The following is a 21,127-nucleotide window of genomic DNA, read 5'->3' as shown; positions in this document are numbered from 1 at the left end:
ACAAGAATACCTAGTTATCTCCCATATGTTTTTCACTAATGTTTCTGATAAAAGACGAAAGACGAACGTGGTTGTAAAACTATGGCCGACTTCGACAGTGACCTCCGTTCTGTTCTTCACAGTTATGATAGAGACAACGTTCTAAGGTCAAAACAAGTCGAAATTTTGAGACTGCTGTGGGAAGAAGACCGTGATATTGTTGCATCACTCCCAACTGGTTACGGAAAAAGTATTGTCCGCTCCGTAGCCGTTTTGTTATGATCACGTGACAAAGTTGATTATATATCACGTGACACTCTTGCCATATTTAGAGTTGTTTGCACAGTAAATACATCCGCAAAAGATATCTCGCTTCAAACTGTCTTACATAACAATTCCATTTCATTTAAAAATTACACAACACCATGAAATAACATTATCGCCGATCGCGAATCTGCTTATATCAATAACACATTACGAAAAGCTCTAATTATGTAACAAAAACAAAACAAAAACAAAAAATCGATTTTCTCTCCAGAGAAGAAAAACACTTGAAAGGCATCCTGTCAGGGATAAATGAGACCCGAAGGGAAGTAACTCATTTTGACCTGAATTCAGGATGGTTCGCTAGGTGTTCGTCAATAATAGACATTGCGGGAAAGACGGGACCGACAACGACGACGGAACCGAGACAGATGTGTTGTCGTTCGGCGTCACTATTGCGCGTAGCCACACTAGTAGCGCCGTTTGCGGGGAGAACGAGCGCCAGTGGCCGGAAGAAAACTCCTAGACGACTGGAACGAAGGGTTATAATACAACTGGTGGAAGCAAACCCCCTCACTGAGCGCATGTTTAATGGTGGGGAACACGCATTTCAGTGATATGAATTATTCGGTCTTGCACCTGGGTCTTCAAGGTCTGTGACCTAATAAAAACAAACTTGTTGCGTCAGCCCATCGGTACCTGAGCTGGGTATACGGCTGCGTATAAGTACTGCGTGTGTGTGTGTGTGTGTGTGTGTGTGTGTGTGTGTGTGTATGTGTGTGTGTGTGTGTGTATGTGTTCATTTGTGTGTATGTGTGTGTGTGTGTGTATGTGTGTGTATTCGTGTGTGTGTGTGTGTGTGTGTGTGTGTGTGTGTGTGTGTGTGTGTAAGTGTATGTGTTTGTGTGTGTGTGTTCATTTGTGTGTGTGTGTGTGCGTGCACGCGCGCGCGCGCCTGTGTGTGTGTATGAAAAGAAAAAGGAGTTTTGTGCACTGCCCCCCCCCCACACACACACACACACAAAGGTTTGCTCCCGCTTGTTCGTACGTCATATACACTAAAAGATGAATGACCAAATAGAAACATCAGTTAATATTCTTCTCACGTTGGATGTGCGTGACCCATGCAGTAGTGTGTATATATATATACGTGGTTGGACTGAGAAGAAGTGTTTGGTTCCACTTGCTGTAAGTTGTAAGTAGCAGCAACCAGTGGTGCGATGAACAGTGTAATATAAAACACTTATTCTATATACATGTACTAATATCTGACTATGCAACATTGACGAAGAGGGTGATGCATTTTCTACATTAGAGGATTTTGTATTTTGTGACCTTTGCAGCTGTATGAAACACAACCTAGACTGTGCATGAAGGCGAAACACAGGTTGGAGCGTGTATGAAGGTAAATGACAGATTGGTTCAAGCTTTGCAATAAGTAGTACTTTATCAAGTTAAATAATCATATTAGAGCCAGTAAAGACAAATGAGAAACAAGTCGCGTAAGGCGAAATTACTACATTTAGTCAAGCTGTCGAACACACGGAATGACATTTTTTAATTAATCGTAGTATCAATCAATCAATATGAGGCGTATATCGCGCGTATTCCGTGGGTACAGTTCTAAGCGCAGGGATTTATTTTTATTTTTATTTTTATAGTACCTAATTAACCTTTGATCGTGAATTGTGATCACATTTTTAGAGCAAATATGAAATGTATATATTTTCAGATTCAGAATTTGATGAAGAATACGATGTAATCAATGTTGAATCTGTTTGCAACAATTTAACTTTCATGTCAACTTTAATGAGCTAACTCGTAAATTAATGTTTTAGCCTCCAAGCTGAAATGCAATACCAAAGTCCGGCCTTTGTTGAAGATTACTTGACCAAAATTTCAGCAAAATTGGTTGAAAAATTAGAGCGTGACAGTGCCGCCTCAACTTTCACAAAAGGCCGGATATGACGTCATCAAAGACATTTATCAAAAAAATGAAAAAAAAACGTCAGGGGATATCATACCCAGGAACTCTCATGTGAAGTTTTATGAACATCGGTCCAGTAGTTCGCTCTGAATCGCTCTCCACACACACACACACACACACACACACACACACACACACACACACACACACACACACCAGACCCTCATCTCGATTCCCGGTCAACGTTAAAACATTTAGTCAAAACTTTTAGTCAAACTCCTTCTCCTCCTTCTTCTTCTTCTTCTTCTTCTTCTTCTTCGTTCATGGGCTTAGACTCCCACGTTCACTAATGTTTTTAGCACGACTGGAATTTTACATGTATGACCGTTTTTACCCCGCCATTCAGGCAGGAATACGCCGATTTCGGAGGAGGCATGCTGGGTATTTTCGTGTTTCTATAACCCACCGAACTCTGACATGGATTACAGGATCTTTTCCGTGCGCACTTGGTCTTGTGCTTGCGTGTACACACGAAGGGGGTTAAGTCACTAGCAGGTCTGCACATAAGTTGACCTGGGCGATCGGAAAAATCTCCACTCTTAACCCACCAGGCGGCATGCAGCGACCGGGATTCGAACTCACGACCTCCCGATTAGGAGGCCGACGTCTTACCACCACGCCACTGCGCCCGTTCCAACAACTACTCTCCATGTCCATGGGTCAAATTAACCTACAACTACACATGCACAAACAAACGAACAAAACACAAAACAATTAAACCGACAAAGACACACGAGCCTAACTTTCTTTCTTTCTTTATTTGGTGTTTAACGTCGTTTTCAACCACGAAGGTTATATCGCGACGAGGGAAAGGGGGGAGATGGGATAGGGGAAAGGGGGGAGATGGGATAGAGCCACTTGTTAAGTGTTTCTTGTTCACAAAAGCACTAATAAAAAAATTGCTCCAGGGGCTTGCAACGTAGTACAATATATGACCTTACTGGGAGAATGCAAGTTTCCAGTACAAAGGACTAAACATTTCTTACATACTGCTTGACTAAAATCTTTACAAACATTGACCATAACGAATTTACAACCGATACACACTTGCACTTTGAAGAGGAAAACCACTGACCGCGTCAAGCTTGTAATTTGAAGAAACAGGAACACCCTAAATGCATGCTGCTTTCACATAATGTATGTGCTATACAAGTATTCCCACTTAGGAGTTCTGACTCAACCTAGTTTCAGAACTGAGAAAAAGAAGAAAGTGATCGAAAGGCACTGGCCCGAAAAGCTTAATTTTAAAACTTAAAGTTGTGTCCTTTGGTAAAATCATGTGTTGTCAGAACATTTTCAATTGGCTTTCCCCTCATATGTTAGCTTTCATTTTTGTTTTGATGACAGAGCGGACAACAAGTTCACAAGTGCAACAATGGATAAGAAAAACTTGAAACATCCAGCCTATGACGTCGTCAACGGGTACGAAATGGACACCAAATGCCCAAATGAAGTCAGGATATCTGAAATTCCGATGACCAAACTAAGGGTAATATTTTGGTGTTTGACCAATGAATGAGTGGATGTCTGACTGACTGAACTGTATTGCTTAAAAAAAAAAAAGGAAAAATAAAACTACAACTCGTAATTACTAATTTCCGGATGGTTTACAGTTTACATGTGATGAGTGCTTATGTAAAGTGCTAAACATTGAACATACAGACTACTCTCTCTCTCTCTCTCTCTCTCTCTCTCTCTCTCTCTCTCTCTCTCTCTCTCTCTCTCTCTCTCTCTCTCTCTCTCTCTCCCTTAACCCACCAGGCGGCAGCGACCGGGATTCGAACTCACGACCTCCCGATTAGGAGGCCGACGTCTTACCCATTACGCGTTATCGCCTGCCGATTCCGCGTAATCGGCTGCCGAATTCGCGAAATAGGAAAGTTTTAGAGGCCTTTACGCGATTTCGGCAAAACGCTGCCGATTTCGCGTATTGGGCAGCGTTTTGCCGAAATCGTATGAAGGCCTATTTCGCGAATTCGGCAGCCGATTACGCGGATTCGGCAGCCGATTATGCGTAATGGGCAAATTGCCCATTTCAAGAAATCAGCAATAGCAAGTTAAGTGTGTGTACTGTGGGTGTGCGTGTGTGAAGAAAGCGTTTTAGTGCGGATATGTATCATGTTCTAGACTTATGATTCTTATGTTATTGAGTTTTTAGTGAGTGGTCAGATGTGTGGAGTGAAGTTGTGTGAGCATGAAGCTGATTGAATCTTTTTCTGTTCGTAAACCACATTGAGATCAATACATCTGTATCGTATTGTATTGCATTGTATTGTATCGGGGATCCACACTAGACTTGTGAACCGCGCGTCACGGGTTGGAATCCGGGCCAGACACGAGTCACCTTTATTCAGACTCAGAGACGGTATCCACCCCACCCCCCTCCCCCCACCCCCCATGTCACCAATGTAACAGGAAAAATACCTCGGTCATTCGGCCAGAAGTGCAGGTGGCTGATAACACCTGAGCACTCACACACCTAGGGACTCAGTTGCTGCTAACTTTCCACAGGAAGCGACCCGAGTTTCCGAGCGATGGGACAATAAAGCAATAAAAAAGAGAAATGAAATAAAATGTATTATATTCCCTTATTTGTATTGTGGTGTTACACTGTATCAGAAAAATGTGGTAGCTAACCGGCTCCGCTTGCTTAACCAAAGCGATCCTCAGATGACTGTCTAGATACGTTGCACAGATCTACAAGAACGTGGTGGTAATGAGCACGGGCTTCCTGTTCCTGTTCACGGCCTTCCAGTCCATGGCCAACCTGCAGACCTCTCTCAACAAGGAGGACGGGGTGGGGGCCTACAGTCTCTCTTCCATCTACCTTGCTCTCATCGTCTCATGCATCTTCCTTCCCAAGTAAGTGAGTGGTCGGTTTTTGCGCTTTGGAGATGACTTTAGACTTTTGGTTTTGTGAGGGGTACGAGACGGGGTGAGCTCCTAGTCTTGCATCGATCTACAACGCCATCATCGTCTCATGCATCTTCCTTCCCAAGTGCGTGATCGGTGTTTGCATTTTAGAGAAGACTTTGAACTTTTATTTCCTGTTAGTGTTGGGTGAGTTCCTACTGTCTGACCGCCATATACATCGCTATCATCGTCTGCTGCATCTTTGTTCCCAAAGTGAGTGATCGGATTTTGCGCTTTAGAAAAGACTTTTGACTTTTATTTCCTGTTAGTGTTTTGTTTCTAAGGGGTACGAGACAGGGTGCATGGGAGCCTACAGTCTGGCATTCATCTACATCGCCCTTAAAGTCTTCTGCATCTTCCTTCCAAACTGAGTGATCGGATTTTGCCTTTGGGATTTTATTTCCTGGCGGAGTTTCATTTTCAGGAAGGCGGGGTGGGGGCCTACATTCATTGGTATCTACATCGCCCTCATCGTTTCCTGCATCTTACTTCCAAAATGAGTGATCGGGTTTTGCGCTTTGGACGTTTATTTCATGGTAATGTTTCGTGGTTTTTTTTTTAAAGAGGACGGGGTAAAGGCCTACATTCTTGTAGTCATCTCCATCGTCCTTATCGTCTCCTGCAGCTTCTTCCAATAGTGAATGACCGGCTTTTACGCTGGAATATAAGACTGTGAACTTGTTTAGGACGCCTGAAGCCACAAGCGTTGACTTCAGGTAGCAACGTTTTCTGGCAATATTTTATTTTTACGGAGGACGGGGTGGGGGATTACAGCCTCACAGCCACTCTACATCACCCTCCTCGTCTCCTTCATCTTCCTGCTCAAGTAAGTGATTGGGTTTTGCGCTTTAGAGAAGGATTTGGACGGGTCTTATGTCAACTTTGAGGCAAGTAATTGTTTAGAAATGATGTCATTTCTTTACTGCTAAAAATATCTACCAATCAGGTTGTTGGCGCGAAAGTAACGTCACGTGATGAGGTGACTGGTCGCCATCTTGTAACTGCCAGACTCATTCTATCTATGTCTGCTTAGAGAAATAAACAGCTGAACTCCCTACAGGTTTGTGTAGTGTCGCATATGCGTATGAGTGAACACACATACAGTAATAACAAACGTTGCAATCAGGTGACAATTAACACGTGTACCCTTTACTATTTCTTGAGAACTCTTTATTAATTCTTGGCAGTGATGTAGGCTATTTTAAGGAGGGCGGGGTTGGTGCTTACAGTCTGGTTGCCATAATTTACATCACTCTCATCGTCTTCTTCTCATTCCTCCCCACGTGAGTGACCGGCTATCAGAAATACTGTGAATTTGTCTATGATTTTTGAAGCCACAAGCGTTGACTTTAGGGAGCAGTATTTGATCAAAAGAAATTTAAAGGAGTTAATCTGCGGCAGTACGCGGCACAGTTAAGATGCAGAACTATCTTTTCCCCTCAAATAAAGCATGTTTGTAAATACAATGCAACCTTATTGTCCGATGTGTGGCTTTAAACAGAATCCCTCCTCACCCCCAATCCCAACCCCACCCCCCCCCCAAAAAAAAAAACTAAAAAAACTATAAGATTAGTTCAGTCTATGGCTTTCATTGTCCAAGGTTCATCATTTCTCGACTGGGCTGCAAATGGACCATCCCTCTCTGCGTGTCTGGATACGCGGTCTTCATGGCAGCCAACTTTTACGCCGTAGTTTGGTTGATGACAGTCGCAGCGACACTTGTTGGCATCTGTGCGGCGCCCATGTGGTCGGCCAAATGCACCTACCTTACTCAGCTCGGGGTGTGGTACTCCAAACTCACCAAACAGTCAGAGGACGCTGTCATCAACAACTTCTTTGGCTTCTTCTTCATGATGTTCCAGACCAGTTAGTCAAGTCTCTGTCTCTAAGAGTCATGTAAAGTCAATTAGGTTGAAGTGACAAAAAACAACCCCACAAGAACCCACCATTTTCAGTGTGTGTGTGTGTGTGTGTGTTTGTGGGGGGGTTGTGTGTGTATGGGTGTGTGTGTTTCTCTCTCTCTCTCTATCTCTATCTCGCTCTCTCTCTCTCTCTCCCCTCTCCCTCTCTCTCTCTCCCTCTCTCTCTCTTTCTCTCTCTCTCTCTCCCCCTCTCTCTCTCTCTCCCTCTCTCTCTCCCCTCTCTCTCTCTCCCCCCTCTCTCTCTCCCCTCGCTCTCTCCCTCTCTCCCCTCTCTCCCTTCCCACTCTCTCTCCCCTCTCTCTCCCCTCTCTCTCTCTCTCCCCCCCCCTCTCTCTCTCCCCCCTCTCTCTCTCTCCCCCCTTTCTCTCTCCCCCTTCTCTCTATCTCCCCCCCTCTCTCTCTCCCCTCTCTCTCTCCCCCCTCTCTCTCTCTCTCCCCCCCTCTCTCTCTCTCCCCCCTCTCTCTCTCTCTCTCTGTCTTCTCCATCTGTGTTTTGAAAGAATCATTTCATCTGTGATTCTTTGTTCTCTTGTTTAGATTATTTGTCAGACTCCACGCAAGCCTTTTATTGCATAAAATAAAACAAGTCGAGTAAGGCGAAAATACAACATTTAGTCAAGCTGTCGAACTCACAGAATGAAACTGAACGCAATGCAATTTTTCAGCAAGACCGTATACTCGTAGCATCGTCAGTCCACCGCTCGTGGCAAAGGCAGTGAAATTGACAAGAAGAGCGGGGTAGTAGTTGGGCTGAGAAGGATAGCACGCTTTTCTGTACCTCTCTTCGTTTTAACTTTCTGAGCGTGTTTTTAATCCAAACATATCATATCTATATGTTTTTGGAATCAAAAACCGACAAGGAATAAGATGAAAGTGTTTTTAAATTGATTTTGAAAATGTAATTTTGATAATAATTTTTGTTTTTAATTTTCAGAGCTTGTTTTTAATCCAAATATAACATATTTATATGTTTTTGGAATCAGAAAATGATGAAGAATAAGATGAACGTAAATTTGGATCGTTTCATAAAAAAATATTTTTTTTACAATTTTCAGATTTTTAATGACCAAAGTCATCAATTAATTTTTAAGCCACCAAGCTGAAATGCAATACCGAAGTCCGGCCTTCGTCGAAGATTGCTTGGCCAAAATTTCAATCAATTTGATTGAAAAATGAGGGTGTGACAGTGCCGCCTCAACGTTTACAAAAAGCCGGATATGACGTCATCAAAGGTATTTATCGAAAAAAATAAATTCCGGGGATATCATTCCCAGGAACTCTCATGTAAAATTTCATAAAGATCGGTCCAGTAGTTTGGTCTGAATCGCTCTACACACACACACGCACAGACACACACACACACATACACCACGACCCTCGTCTCGATTCCCCCTCTATGTTAAAACATTTAGTCAAAACTTGACTAAATGTAACAACAACCAAGGAACTTAGTCGATAAATATCGACAGGGGGCCGACAAATGGTTTAAATGGGAAATGTGTGTATATGGGTGTGGGTTTGAAACAAACAAACAAACCAACCCATGTGAACCCCGGGCCGCAGGCCTTCGATGTAGTGATTGAAAAAAAAAGGATGTTCTCAAATGGTTCAATTCTCATTTGGTCTGATTCTCAAATGGTACCGGTATACTCCCCCCCCCCCTGGCCGCAGGCCTAGGAGTAAAATTTTTATAGACACTGACCTTCTTCCCAGGGGTCATTGACCCAGTTTTAGCTATGAGAGGTGGTTCGCCCAGAGGCTGTAGAGTATACTGGGGCGGTCTCTTTGATGTCTTGAGAGGAAACTTGGCCAGGGTAGTACATGCACCAGAACTGGTGGACACCAAGGACAAACAGTTTGCTTTCAGAGAGAACGGTCGTCAGCAACTCAAACTTCTCTGTTTTCTTTTTTTTTTTAAATCTGACTTTCTTTGTGGCCCCCTGACTCCGCCCCCTCCCTCTGTAAGGACCCTCCTCCACAAGGACCGATTTTTGTCAACATTTTAAAGGTCGCTAGAGAGGGGTTCCACTGTATGACCTAACCGCTACTGGCAGACGGCCTCAATCTTCACGCGCAAAGACGAGATTAATAGGTGCTCGGTTTTGGTATTTTGAATTACATTACATTAAACCTTTGTTGGGTTTCATGGTCATGGCAACAGCCATAATAATATTACATGATGTATAATATCATATTTCAGCATATGTGAATTACATGTCATCATACTAAACTGTCATACATTTTTATTCCTACATTATTCTGATTGATCACAACCAAACCTACTATCATTGGACACATCCAAATGCAAGCGCCTGTTCTTGACAATTTCTCTCTGATCTAAATATAAAATCAGTGCAATTTCCTGGGTCGGGCTTTGCCACAGACACTCACGGTTTGGCCTGTAGGTAAAATGTACAATGTATTTTCTGATTTGTGCACAAAAGCTTTTTTTCTTTTTTCTTTTTTTTAACATAACAATGTTTAATGTCACTGTATGTTTAAAAGACCATGGTCATATTTGTAAAAAAAATGTTAAATTAGAAAATAAATAACATTTTGGTTCATGATTTTTCCTACACCTGTGCTAAAAATAAGAAATAAAAATGTCGGGTATATAAGTCACTCAAATACAGCTAGGTATGAATGGCTCGGTTTGAGTTTGTTGCAGTTGACCCTGCACAATGCGACATATCATGTTTTTGTTGAACAATTTTGACGTCACCCCTCCCATAGGGTGACGTATTTCACAACTTCCTGTGTTACACAAACTCTGTGATGACCAATTTTGACGTCACCCCTCCCATAGGGTGACGGATTTCACAACTTTCTACAGATGAACAATTTTGACGTCACCCCTCCCATAGGGTGACGGATGTCACAACTTCCTGTGTACACAAACTGATGACGTATTTCACAACAAAATGGCGCTGCCCATGGTCAACCTCGAAACTATCCGTATAGAATGGGGGCGTCCTCGCCCCCATAAAAACCAAAAACCCAACAAGGAAACAAACACACACACACAAAACTCAAACAAGGAAACAAATGAACAGAATGTTTTAGCCAGTTTGACCTGATTAGTCAAAGGAGGTCAAAGCTGAATGTGTATGTTTGGAGTAGCTCACGACTCAGTTCCGTAAACAGTATGATTGTGCGAACTGTCGCGCCTGTCAACAGTTTGACATTGACCTTGTTTGATTGCTTGTCAAGGTCAAATCTGGGGCAACTTGATCTCATCCACCGTGTTAGAGAAAAAACCTGAGTCCAACGTGACAGAGAACTCCACGGTAGCTGTTGCAGTGTGCGGGGCAGAGTTTTTCCCAGAGTCAGGTACCAACAACACTGGCTTCAAACAGCCAGAAGAGCTGGTGAGAATGCTTTTGTTTTGTGCGACTAGTAGTATTGTTCTGGAGAGTGGAGAGTCGTTCACCCATCTCTCTCCTTTCTTGCCCCCCCACCACTCTCCTCCTTGTCACCTCTCCCCCTTATTTACACACCAGACTGCCCAGTACCGATTGTTACAGTGTCTTTTTCGTGAGTTGAAGAGTTCAGTTTGTCAATAGGGAGATTTAAAAGACAGCACGTTTCGTTTTGCAGCTCGTTTCGTTTGGTGAATGAGTCACCCCGCGAAACGGAACGTGAAACGAGACGGCATAGGCCGCAGACAAGATTTAGATGTATTCACGTTTCGTTTCGGAATGAAGGAAGGGCGATAAATCTTCAAGTGAAATTATCACGTCTGTCCTCGATCAGAATGGAAAAAAAACCCCTAGGAGGTGGTCCAGAATCGGGCATACTTTGATTATTTTCAGTCCAAATAAATCACACAGACTTTGTTTATACAAAATCACATACGAAGCCAGAATAAAAATTCGATGCGATGACCTACTTCTGCTTCGCCATTTGCTTTCTCACCATGAAGTTGGATAAATGTACCAGGATCAGCACCCTTCAAAATATTTCAGTTCACAACAGTTGTCTACCTCCAATGAACACATTCTCAGCGCTGAAAGACTGTGAAAGGGCTGATGAATCTAGCAATGCATAACATGGCCAACAAATAAAACTGTTAGTGTGCAAAAATACTCACAAAAGTTGACGAAATATTGTTCGTTTTTTGGGGGTGGAAAACGTGACTGCGTTTTGACGTTCCACGTTTCGTTTCAGTTGACCTTCACCTTTCCAGCGAGAGACCCCCGAAATGATGACGTTTACCACAACTTCAAAACGAAACGTCCCGACGTTTCGTTTTTTAAATCTCCCTAATGTCTTTGATTGTCCACTTTACTTCAAGATGCCCTTTTCGACTGATTCAGTTATATTATATTGTACACTACACCAATAAAGACAACATCTAGGACACATTTTATTGGACATTTAGCTGTAAATATTGGTATCTGCGTGATTGTTAGTGTTTTCTGATACTTTTGTCGCACAGGTGCGCAACCTGTTAATTATCTACCTGTGCTGCGCCGTGGCCGCAGTGGTCATCGTGGTCGTTCTGCTTGACCCAATCAAACTGGACAGGGAGACGTCCCTGGAGGATCGCAAACTGTCTCCAAAACTTATGGTTGCCACCGTAAAGCATTTGATCAGCTCACCTGCACAGATTCTGCTTGTTCCACTCACTGTCTACAGCGGTGTCGAGCAGGCTTTTATCGGTGGTGACTTTACCCAGGTAAAGTGAAAATTGTCGAATGATTGGCTGATTGAATAATTGATTTTGTACGTACTCTGTGGATTAATTGACCAATGTTAGAGCAGAAAAAAAGGTAATATGCTTTGGGAAAATTGTCGAATGTGGCTGAAGAAGGTAAGGAAGCAAGTAATGAAGGAATTGAAAGAGGTAGGAAGGAGGGGAAGAGGGAGGGAATGAACGCACTAACGAACGAACGAACAAACGAACGAACGGGTGAAGACAATGAAACGAAAGAATGAAAAGAAGTCAAGCGAAGAAAGAAACCAGAGAAGATACAGACAAAGATTTGTTCTTCTTCAATAGCATGAACACTTTTGTAGCGTGTACAGACGTTCATGGTTCTTTTCATTGACAGAGTCGATAATTCTCACGTGATCAATATAAAAATTGACGTGGGGTAAGGACATACTTGGGAAGACGCTTAAGCGTGTCCTTTTAATAGATAAACAATAACATTTTATGACACACTAGGTATCTGTATGTTTAACTGTACAATAATCTGTGGCACAGCACATTTAACATTTACTTTTGGCGGGAAAGGACATACACCGGTACGGTTGGCCTAGTGGTAAGGCGTCCGCCCTGTGATTGGGAGGTCGTGGGTTCGAACCCCGGCCGGGTCATACCTAAGATTTTAAAATTGGCAATCTAGTGGCTGCTCCGCCTGGCGTCTGGCATTATGGGGTTAGTGCTAGGACTGGTTGGTCCGGTGTCAGAATCCAGTGAGACATGAAGCCTGTGCTGCGACTTCTGTCTTGTGTGTGGCGCACGTTAAATGTCAAAGCAGCACCGCCCCGATATGGCCCTTCGTGGTCGGCTGGGCGTTAAGCAAACAAACAAACAAACAAACACACAAAAGGACATACTTACTCTTTGACACATACGACAAAACTGTAGTCTGTGCAGAGTGACAACGTTTTGCATAACTGCTTGGGGACCGACATCTTTGGTGAATATTTTTATGTCTACATTGAATAATAATATAATATGATAATAACTGGACATTTTAAGTGCCTAACCTATGGCTCTAGGCCCTTTACAAAAGAACATACACAAAATAGAACAATTTAATGCACAACCTGCATAAAACAATTAATCATACGGACAAAAATCACATGTATTTGGTGGTCACTGAATGATACTCTTACCCGATGTAAATACATAAATAGATCTGTGGCGGTATGCATGGTCGTTTCAAAGGAAGGAAGGGGTTGTGTGCATGGCAGTGTCTGTAAGCTACGATGTCGTGTCGTTGCAGTCGTACGTGAGCTGTACGCTAGGCGTGTCCAACGTGGGATATATCTTCATCTGTTTCGGTGTGGTGGACGCCTCCTGTTCTTTCATCTTTGGTAGATTGGTGGAATGTGTCGGCCGTGTGCCTTTCTTTGTCCTTGGTGAGTACTGTGTATGCAGGCATCTACCTAAAGGCGTAATGCCATGTATGTGATGGTTTTATGGACAATACTGTTATTTAGTTTTCTTATTCGTCATTTTCACAACAACGCGTTGTATCGGCCATACACAATTCTTTGGGCTCGGTTATTTCTTCACAGCGCTTCTTAAATCTCTATCTACATGTAAAGAATAAGCAAGGATGTTATAGTGTGTGCTTTCTGTATTTCATGTTTGTAGTTCGATATCATTTAACGTTTTCAGTAATGTCTTTTCGACGATACTTGAATGCTGCTTCTCAAACAGTCTCTCATCATGACCATCTGAAGTTGTATTTATGTTTTTCAGCGTCATTACTTCACGGAGCTCTTCAGATCATCCTGTTGCTATGGATACCAGATCCAGAGGCGCCTGCCTACTATTACGTCATCGCTGCCTTCTGGGGGATGGGAGATGCCGTCATTCAGACACAGATTAATGGTATGTGATGTGTCAGAGTGAATCGTTCACATATTATTTCAAAAGCACATAAAAAGACCACTTTGTATCTTTTGTGTGGACATCTGCGATGCCTATTATAACGTTCAACCTACTTGGTTTATCATTTGAACTTTTAGCTGACATATAACTAGGTTTGATCCTGCCCAGTCTACTATTCATTGGGACCATAAGATGATCATTGTAAAGTGTCTGGAGTCTAAACCGATCTGGTTATTGATATGTTCGGCTTGCAACAACCAGTCTACTGAATGATGGAGGAAGAAGGTCCAGAATAACTCCATCCTCTTACCATGGAAAGATCGTAACCGGGAGTATACAATAATGCTGCGTCGCTCACAAGAAATAACGGTTTTAAGTGTGACGAAAAAAAGAACAGGGCCTGAGTACGGTGATGAATACAAGACTTATTTTACAACCATTTGAAAAATACATACATCCCCCGTGGCTGCCCGCATAACGAAATTGTTTTTCTCGTGTTTTGAACTTGCCAGTGTTACGGCACAGAGCAGAGTCCGTCCCGCACTTTGCTTTGTGTACATCACGTGGCCACCCAAACACCCGCACAACACAACATTTTCACGAGAAAAACACGTTTATTTGTTTGCTTTGTCTGTATTACACATTTCTATTTACATTTACCCCTGACACACCAAATTGTATACTTTAGTTTGCAAGTGAATCGTTATCATACAAAATAACGTTATCACGAGACGAACAGAGATCTCAGAGATCGTCTGCTTCTGAACTGTTTTGCGCAAATCGTGTAATAGCCTATCTAGTTTTGCGGAAACCTCCCGAAGAAATGCAATCTCAGCGGCTTCCACCTGCAACATAGTCGTGCTTATTTGGAATGTGACGTCCTGTTCTTCGTCAGTCACACCTATCTCGAAAACTAAGCGTCGCACAGAACCAGCGCCCTTCCATTAAAAGGGTAGCGGTGTAAACAGTAAAGCTTAAAACCCCTCCTATTTTTAAGACCTTGTTTTTTTTATCATTTAAGTCCGCACATTTACCTTCACTTTAAGACTCCCTCCTGTATAAGACCTAATATTCTCAGATTTCACAAGGTTAATCAAACAAGGATTGTAAGGTAATGGAACGTTTTAATTATAACGAAAGAAGACGATTATGACACCTATGTCAATATGCGAAATTAATCAAGGTTATGTTGAGCGTTCGTATATTGACATAAGGTGTCATAATCGTGAAAATAATCGCGTACAAGAGAAGGATGATACCTTTAAGGCCAAAAAAAATAGGTCTGTTTACGGTAACATAGGCCAAAAGAATAGGGTCGGTAGGTCGGGATTTTTTTTTCTCCAAAAAACCATATTTTTACGTTATTTTGCAAAAAAACCAGATTTTTTTTTTCCCCAAATGCCAAAAAAAAGTCTAGGGTCGCGCGAAAAAAATAGGGTCGGTCGGGTTACCGTAAACAGACTTTTTTTGTTGTTGCCTAACTGTTCTTGGTGTTTCAGTCCCAATGTGTTCGTTCTCTTGCAGCTCTATACGGCGCGCTGTTTACAGACAATGCCGAAGCAGGTTTTGCCAACTATCGCCTGTGGGAGTCTGCTGGCTTTGCCGTCACCTACCTCTATCAGAACTCTCTGCGCACCAAGTACAAGCTCTACATCTCTCTCGGCTTCCTGGCCATAGGCATGCTGGGATACGCTATAGTGGAAGTCAGAGAGAGGCGGAAGCAGGGTCGGAAAGCTGAGGTCAAGGCCACCATCGTACAGTGACTGCTCAGTACGGCGGGGATTGCCTTACACGGAAATATTCTGCATATCACTCTTACATAATTATCTGCGAATACAGGAAAAGAAACTGGCAACTGGTCAAAATGACAGGTTGACATTCCGATTGATAAATGTTTCCCCGGATAATCATCGTGTGGTCACTTGATTGAACTGATCGGCCAAACAGACTGTAATTTTTATGTTTTATTTGCGTAGCCAGGATTTGTATTTGCGAAAGGATACCGGTTTGAAACATGGCTATCGGAATCATTACTGTAAAGTCGCGTGATCTCAGCAGTGAAAACGGTACTGCATGGACAACACAGTTGAAGGGACGTTAAACAAGTCGCGTAAGGCGAAAATACAACATTTAGTCAAGTAGCTGTCCAACTCACAGAATGAAACTGAACGCACTGCAATTTTTTCAGCAAGACCGTATACTCGTAGCATCGTCAGTCCACCGCTCGTGGCAAAGGCAGTGAAATTGACAAGAAGAGCGGGGTAGTAGTTGCGCTGAGAAGGATAGCACGCTTTTCTGTACCTCTCTGACAGTGCCGCCTCAACTTTTACAAAAAGCCGGATATGACGTCATCAAAGACATTTATCGAAAAAAAGAAAAAAACTTGACTAAATGTAAAAACTACCATCTAGCCATGAAAAGCTGTTGCAACAGACTCAGAGATGCGCACGATCATCTTCAAGATCGGAGGACTAGTCTTCATAAGGATGTTTTATTGTTCTTATTGTTTCCGCATTAATTCGCAATGTGTACTACTGGTTAAATCGGATAAGCGCACACTCATATCCAAGATTCGAGGACAACTAATCGAGATGGTTTATTGTTCTGGTTGTTTCCGCATTCATTCGTAGTGCACGCGTACTACTGGGAAAATAGAGAAGTGCACAATCTGCCTCAAGATTCATGGAGTAGCAAAACAGATGTTTGATTGTTTTTGTTGTTTCCGCATTTTCCGTTGAGATTCATGGAGTAGCAAAATATAATATGTATTGTTCTTGTTGTTTCCGCACGTTAATCCTATTGATGGGGGTTTCTCTCTTTTCTAACTAGTCCATTGTTAAATTCTTGCCATAATTGTAACTGTATAAGATATTTTTTATATTATCTTTTGATCAATTTTGGTGTTTCCTTTCTTTAACATTTTTAAATGTTGCGATGTGTATTGTGAAATCCTTGCCTCAATTGTAACTTTATGATACGTTTTGCATTATCTGGTGATCAGTGTAACTGTTTCTTTTCTTTGAAATATGTTTTTATATTTTGCAATGTGTAATAAAGTCAAAATGAACGTTGATCATAGGTCAGCGTTGATTTTGCCCGCGTCTATTTTGTTCTCTGCCTCGTTCGTTGGGAATTCCTTGCAACTGACGTTTCTGTGTACTAGCTTTCTTATCTTTCGTAAATTTTATATATATTTGTATAATCCTCATTTGGAAAGTGTTACAATACAATACAATACAATACAATAAACTTTATTAATCTCTAAAAGAGAACTTACATTGCTGAGCTTTTGTGTCCGTAATAAAACATACATAAAACATTCAAAAATAAACATTTGTTCTTTGTCATTCATACATTCTTGTGTTCTTATACATTTCTTCAATTCATGCATCATTATTCTATCATAATTATTATTATGTTTGGATGCGCTTTTAGAGTTTGTTGCCCTGGAATGTTTCAAACTTTTCTGCTTGTATTTCAGAAATGTGTCCACTCCTTTTTATTTGCTGATCATGGTACCTGTCCTCAATATGAAGTAACTTATCAAGTGACCATTTGTTTGTGTCATTCCGATTTCTATTTTCTGTGTTGCATGAATTCTCTTTCTTTCAAACGAGCATAACAGGTCTGGTATAAACGGAGCGTTTTCACTGGAAAATCAATCTGTTGGTACTGTTGGTACGAACCACAGGCACGCACACATGAGTACATAGCAGAAACACACCAGCGCGCAAACAAACACATACATAGACAAAGACTCAAGCACACATGCACATTCTCTCTGATTCCAAAGCGAAACTTCACTTTAATTCAGGAAAACAAAAAAGTACACTGATTGACAATATCACGAAAACACAAATTACATGTATATGCCATTATATTGTCAATATCAAGAAGATATGTCACACGCTTTCCTTCTTTGCCACTACTAAAGCAAACGTGTGCAAGATTGTATGTTACACGCTTTGGAGCATGTGCAAGAACAGATTCAAACTCGAAATCGTCCCTCCAAAAAACCCAAAATGCACACACGACTTTTATTTCTCCTGCTGTTGTCGTGTCTTCTCTTTACAAATTCTTCAACGCTGAGAATACTGAAAACGGCATCCCAGACTACGGTACTGTTTCCATACGCGAGTTTAGCTTCCCTTGGAAAGTGGCTCGCTCAGGAGGCCTGTTAGTCTGAAACTAGAAGGACAGAGTTCTGAACATAGATGACAAAGACCCCGGAAAGAACAAACATTTCGCGGATGCAGACACAGAAAAGACGTCATGAAGAATGGAATGCTTCAAAAGATACAGACTGTGACGATGACTGTGACGTCATTCACATATACCGAGACGTCATTCATAGTTGTTCGTTCACTTTCGTCAAAAAGTAGATCTCTCCACAATGGCTGCTCCTGTGTTTAGGTTTATCAAGCGTGAGTACGCAAAACGTGTTTGTTCTCTCCTCTGTTGAAGCTGTGAGACATAATCGCCATTACGAGCTAGTCGTGTGACAGAGAGTGTTCTTGCACACTCGACTGCTGCTGTTTCACTCCGGCTAAAGCCGTCGTGAAACATCTACAGTCTCATGTGCAAGAAAACTCTGTCACACGACTAGCTCGTAATAGCGGGTAATATCAATCAATCAATCAATCAATATGAGGCATATTCCGTGGGTACAGTTCTAAGCGCAGGGATATATTTTTTTTAATTTTATTTTAATTTTTATGCAATTTATATCGCGCACATATTCAAGGCGCAGGGATTTATTTATGCCGTGTGAGATGGAATTTGTGTTACACAAAACATCACGCATTCACATCGGTCAGCAGATCGCAGCCATTTCGGCGCATATCCTACTTTTCACGGCCTATTATTCCAAGTCACACGGGTATTTTGGTGGACATTTTTATCTATGCCTATACAATTTTGCCAGGAAAGACCCTTTTGTCAATCGTGGGATCTTTAACGTGCACACCCCAATGTAGTGTACACGAAGGGACCTCGGCTTTTCGTCTCATCCGAAAGACTAGCACTTGAACCCACCACCTAGGTTAGGAAAGGGGGGAGAAAATTGCTAACGCCCTGACCCAGGGTCGAACTCGCAACCTCTCGCTTCCGAGCGCAAGTGCGTTACCACTCGGCCATCCAGTCCCAGCACATATAAGGCACATGAACGTATGAACAAAACATTAGCAGCAGATTTATAAAAAAAAGTCCCATTAATAAAGAGTCTTAAGACACGCAAACGTTTTCAAAACATCTCCGCAACTACCCAGTATAAACTTCCCACGACTGCAGTGATTCAACATGTTTATGTATGAAAAGATTCTAAATAAAACTGACTGAATTGTCCACATCGTCAAACCAGCTATTCTTGCTGTTGTTGTCATGTTCTTGTTGTGATTTTCCTATTCTTTTGTTCTTCGTTGTTGTTTGTTTGTTTGCTACAAAGCTTGATGATTAATTTTCTGTCATGACCCATCAGTTTACAATTGTCTTCGGAATACAGAAAGACTGGTGCGAACAGCGTAATATTTGCATGTCTTATTCAAAAGTAAGGCAGGAAAAAACCCGGACAGTCAAAAATTCCCAATATGACGCTCGGCGAGTACTAACCAGAGGACGGTACGGGATTTAGGAATTTCTCATCCTCATTCTACGCAAACAGGCAGACAGACAGACAGATTGGCAGACAGACAGACAAACATTTAAAGAGGAATCTTACAAATCTCAACAACACAGACTTGCAGTTATGTTTGTGTGTGTGTGTGTGTGTGTGTGTTTGTGTGTGTGTGTGTGTGTGTGTGCGTGTGTGTGCGTATGTGTGTGTGAGTGCGTGTGTGTGTGTGTGTGTGTGTGTGTGCGTGCGTGTGTGTGTGTGTGTGTGTGTGTGTGTGTGTGTGTGTGTGTGTTTAGATTGACAATTACGCGCACTCTTTGTTCAAAACCAAAGCTTACTTCCGTGTAGCTAACAGTAAATAAGGAGGTTTTAGTTAGTTAGACATGTTATATATTATATTCCACGTCTGCAATGAGCTAGGAATTTGCCATGGCAGGAGCTTCATTTCGTGTGACCGTAACTGTGCACGAAGGTGGATTCTTTAAGAAGGAATCAAATAACATACCCACCGTTTGGCACGAGGCGCTTAACGTAATACCTACGACGGGTGCAGTGGCGTGGTGGTAAGACGTCGGTCTCCTAATCGGGAGGTCGTGAGTTCGAATCCCGGTCGCTGCCGCCTGGTGGGTTAAGAGTGGAGATTTTTCCGATCTCCCAGGTTAACTTATGTGCAGACCTGCTAGTGACCTAACCCCTTTCGTGTGTACACGCAAGCACAAGACCAAGTGCGCACGGAAAAGATCCTGTAATCCATGTCGGAGTTCGGTGGGTTATGGAAACACGAAAATACCCAGCATGCCTACTCAACGAAAGCGGAGTGAGCTGACTATGCTCTCAGAGTATAGTGTGGGGAACCCAAATAGGCAAACGAGCTCACACGTAACCAGACAATTCTGGAACGCTGAAGAAGAAGAAGTAACACCTACATCATGACGCACATATTTACGATTACAGATGGGTACCTTCAAAAGGAGGCTCTCCGGATGTCAGGACCCCCGGCCTTTGTCCTTTCATTTTAAACTGGTCCAATTTGCACCTTCGGATATCATGTTGAATTATCTACGAATTGTTGAATACACACTGTTTAAACCACATTCGGATCCTGGCGCAAATATTCACATCAAGATAGGGGTAGAGTCAAACATGTCCCGGCGTGCACCTCTGGACAACAACCAACTGCTCATAGCGATCACCCCAAAGGAACATGTTTTTTCCCTCTATAATTTACCCTTCCATGGCGACCATCTCTCTATAACGACCACTTTTGTTTGGTTCCTAGCATGGATGTAAGTTATAAACTGGTTGGACTGTACCTCCAAAATAATACCCCAACGATGTGAGAATACTTCTCTACTGTCCTTCCATTTCAAATTTGCCCAAGTATCAACTTACAACATGGTGCAAATCTCCACGGCAACGCACACGCACCTGCAAAATAGGGCCCTTCGCATGTGAGTTAGCTATAGGTCACCTTCATATTGTTCTTTCATCAAAGACTTGTCTAAAGTACATATCTACATCTACATCAGGACGCAAGTCTTCACGGCAATACGGTGGTACCTCCAACGTTAGGCCATTCGATGTGATGACACATCCCTATTGTCGTTACGTTATATGAACCTGACAACAGCTCACCTGTCGTGAGATGATACATGCACTGTAAGGACACGTTTAGTTGTTCACAACAGTGTTATTACAGGTACCGCTATAGTTGTACACTCAAGGCGTCTGCCATTGGTCATTGAGGAATTACTGTTTGAAACGATCGATAGGCGTACCGATAACTAACTTAACTGGCCGTATAAAATTTCATCTCACACGGCATCACTGCAGAGCGCCTAGAACTGTACCCACGGAATATGCGCGATATAAGCCTCATT

At 42.3% G+C, this 21,127-nt stretch overlaps 1 protein-coding gene across 1 annotated transcript; it reads left to right on the top strand.

The window, feature by feature from the left end:
* The first annotated feature begins 1,454 nt into the window (after positions 1 to 1,454).
* LOC138981264 (UNC93-like protein) lies at positions 1,455 to 16,996 on the top strand. Its single transcript, XM_070354106.1, has 9 exons — positions 1,455 to 1,648; positions 3,578 to 3,719; positions 4,926 to 5,092; positions 6,744 to 7,009; positions 10,276 to 10,433; positions 11,504 to 11,743; positions 13,023 to 13,158; positions 13,505 to 13,636; positions 15,161 to 16,996. The coding sequence occupies exons 2-9, from the start codon at positions 3,606 to 3,608 to the stop codon at positions 15,397 to 15,399; spliced, it is 1,452 nt and encodes a 483-aa protein (XP_070210207.1). The 5' UTR covers positions 1,455 to 1,648; positions 3,578 to 3,605; the 3' UTR covers positions 15,400 to 16,996.
* Positions 16,997 to 21,127: the final 4,131 nt, after the last annotated feature.

This window comes from Littorina saxatilis, linkage group LG12, assembly GCF_037325665.1.
Source record: "Littorina saxatilis isolate snail1 linkage group LG12, US_GU_Lsax_2.0, whole genome shotgun sequence".
Classification (NCBI taxonomy): Eukaryota; Metazoa; Mollusca; class Gastropoda; order Littorinimorpha; family Littorinidae; genus Littorina; species Littorina saxatilis.
The sequence above is the reverse complement of the archived record's forward strand: the minus strand, read 5'-3'. Positions and strand labels throughout refer to the sequence as shown.

What these genes read in the sequence shown, in the direction of transcription:
- LOC138981264 (XM_070354106.1), top strand. Translation starts at nt 3,606, where the DNA reads ATGGATAAGAAAAACTTGAAACATCCAGCCTATGACGTCGTCAACGGG. An exon ending in TTCCGATGACCAAACTAAGG is followed by an intron (nt 3,720 to 4,925) that starts GTAATATTTTGG and finishes TACGTTGCACAG; the next exon opens with ATCTACAAGAACGTGGTGGT. An exon ending in TCATGCATCTTCCTTCCCAA is followed by an intron (nt 5,093 to 6,743) that starts GTAAGTGAGTGG and finishes TCATTGTCCAAG; the next exon opens with GTTCATCATTTCTCGACTGG.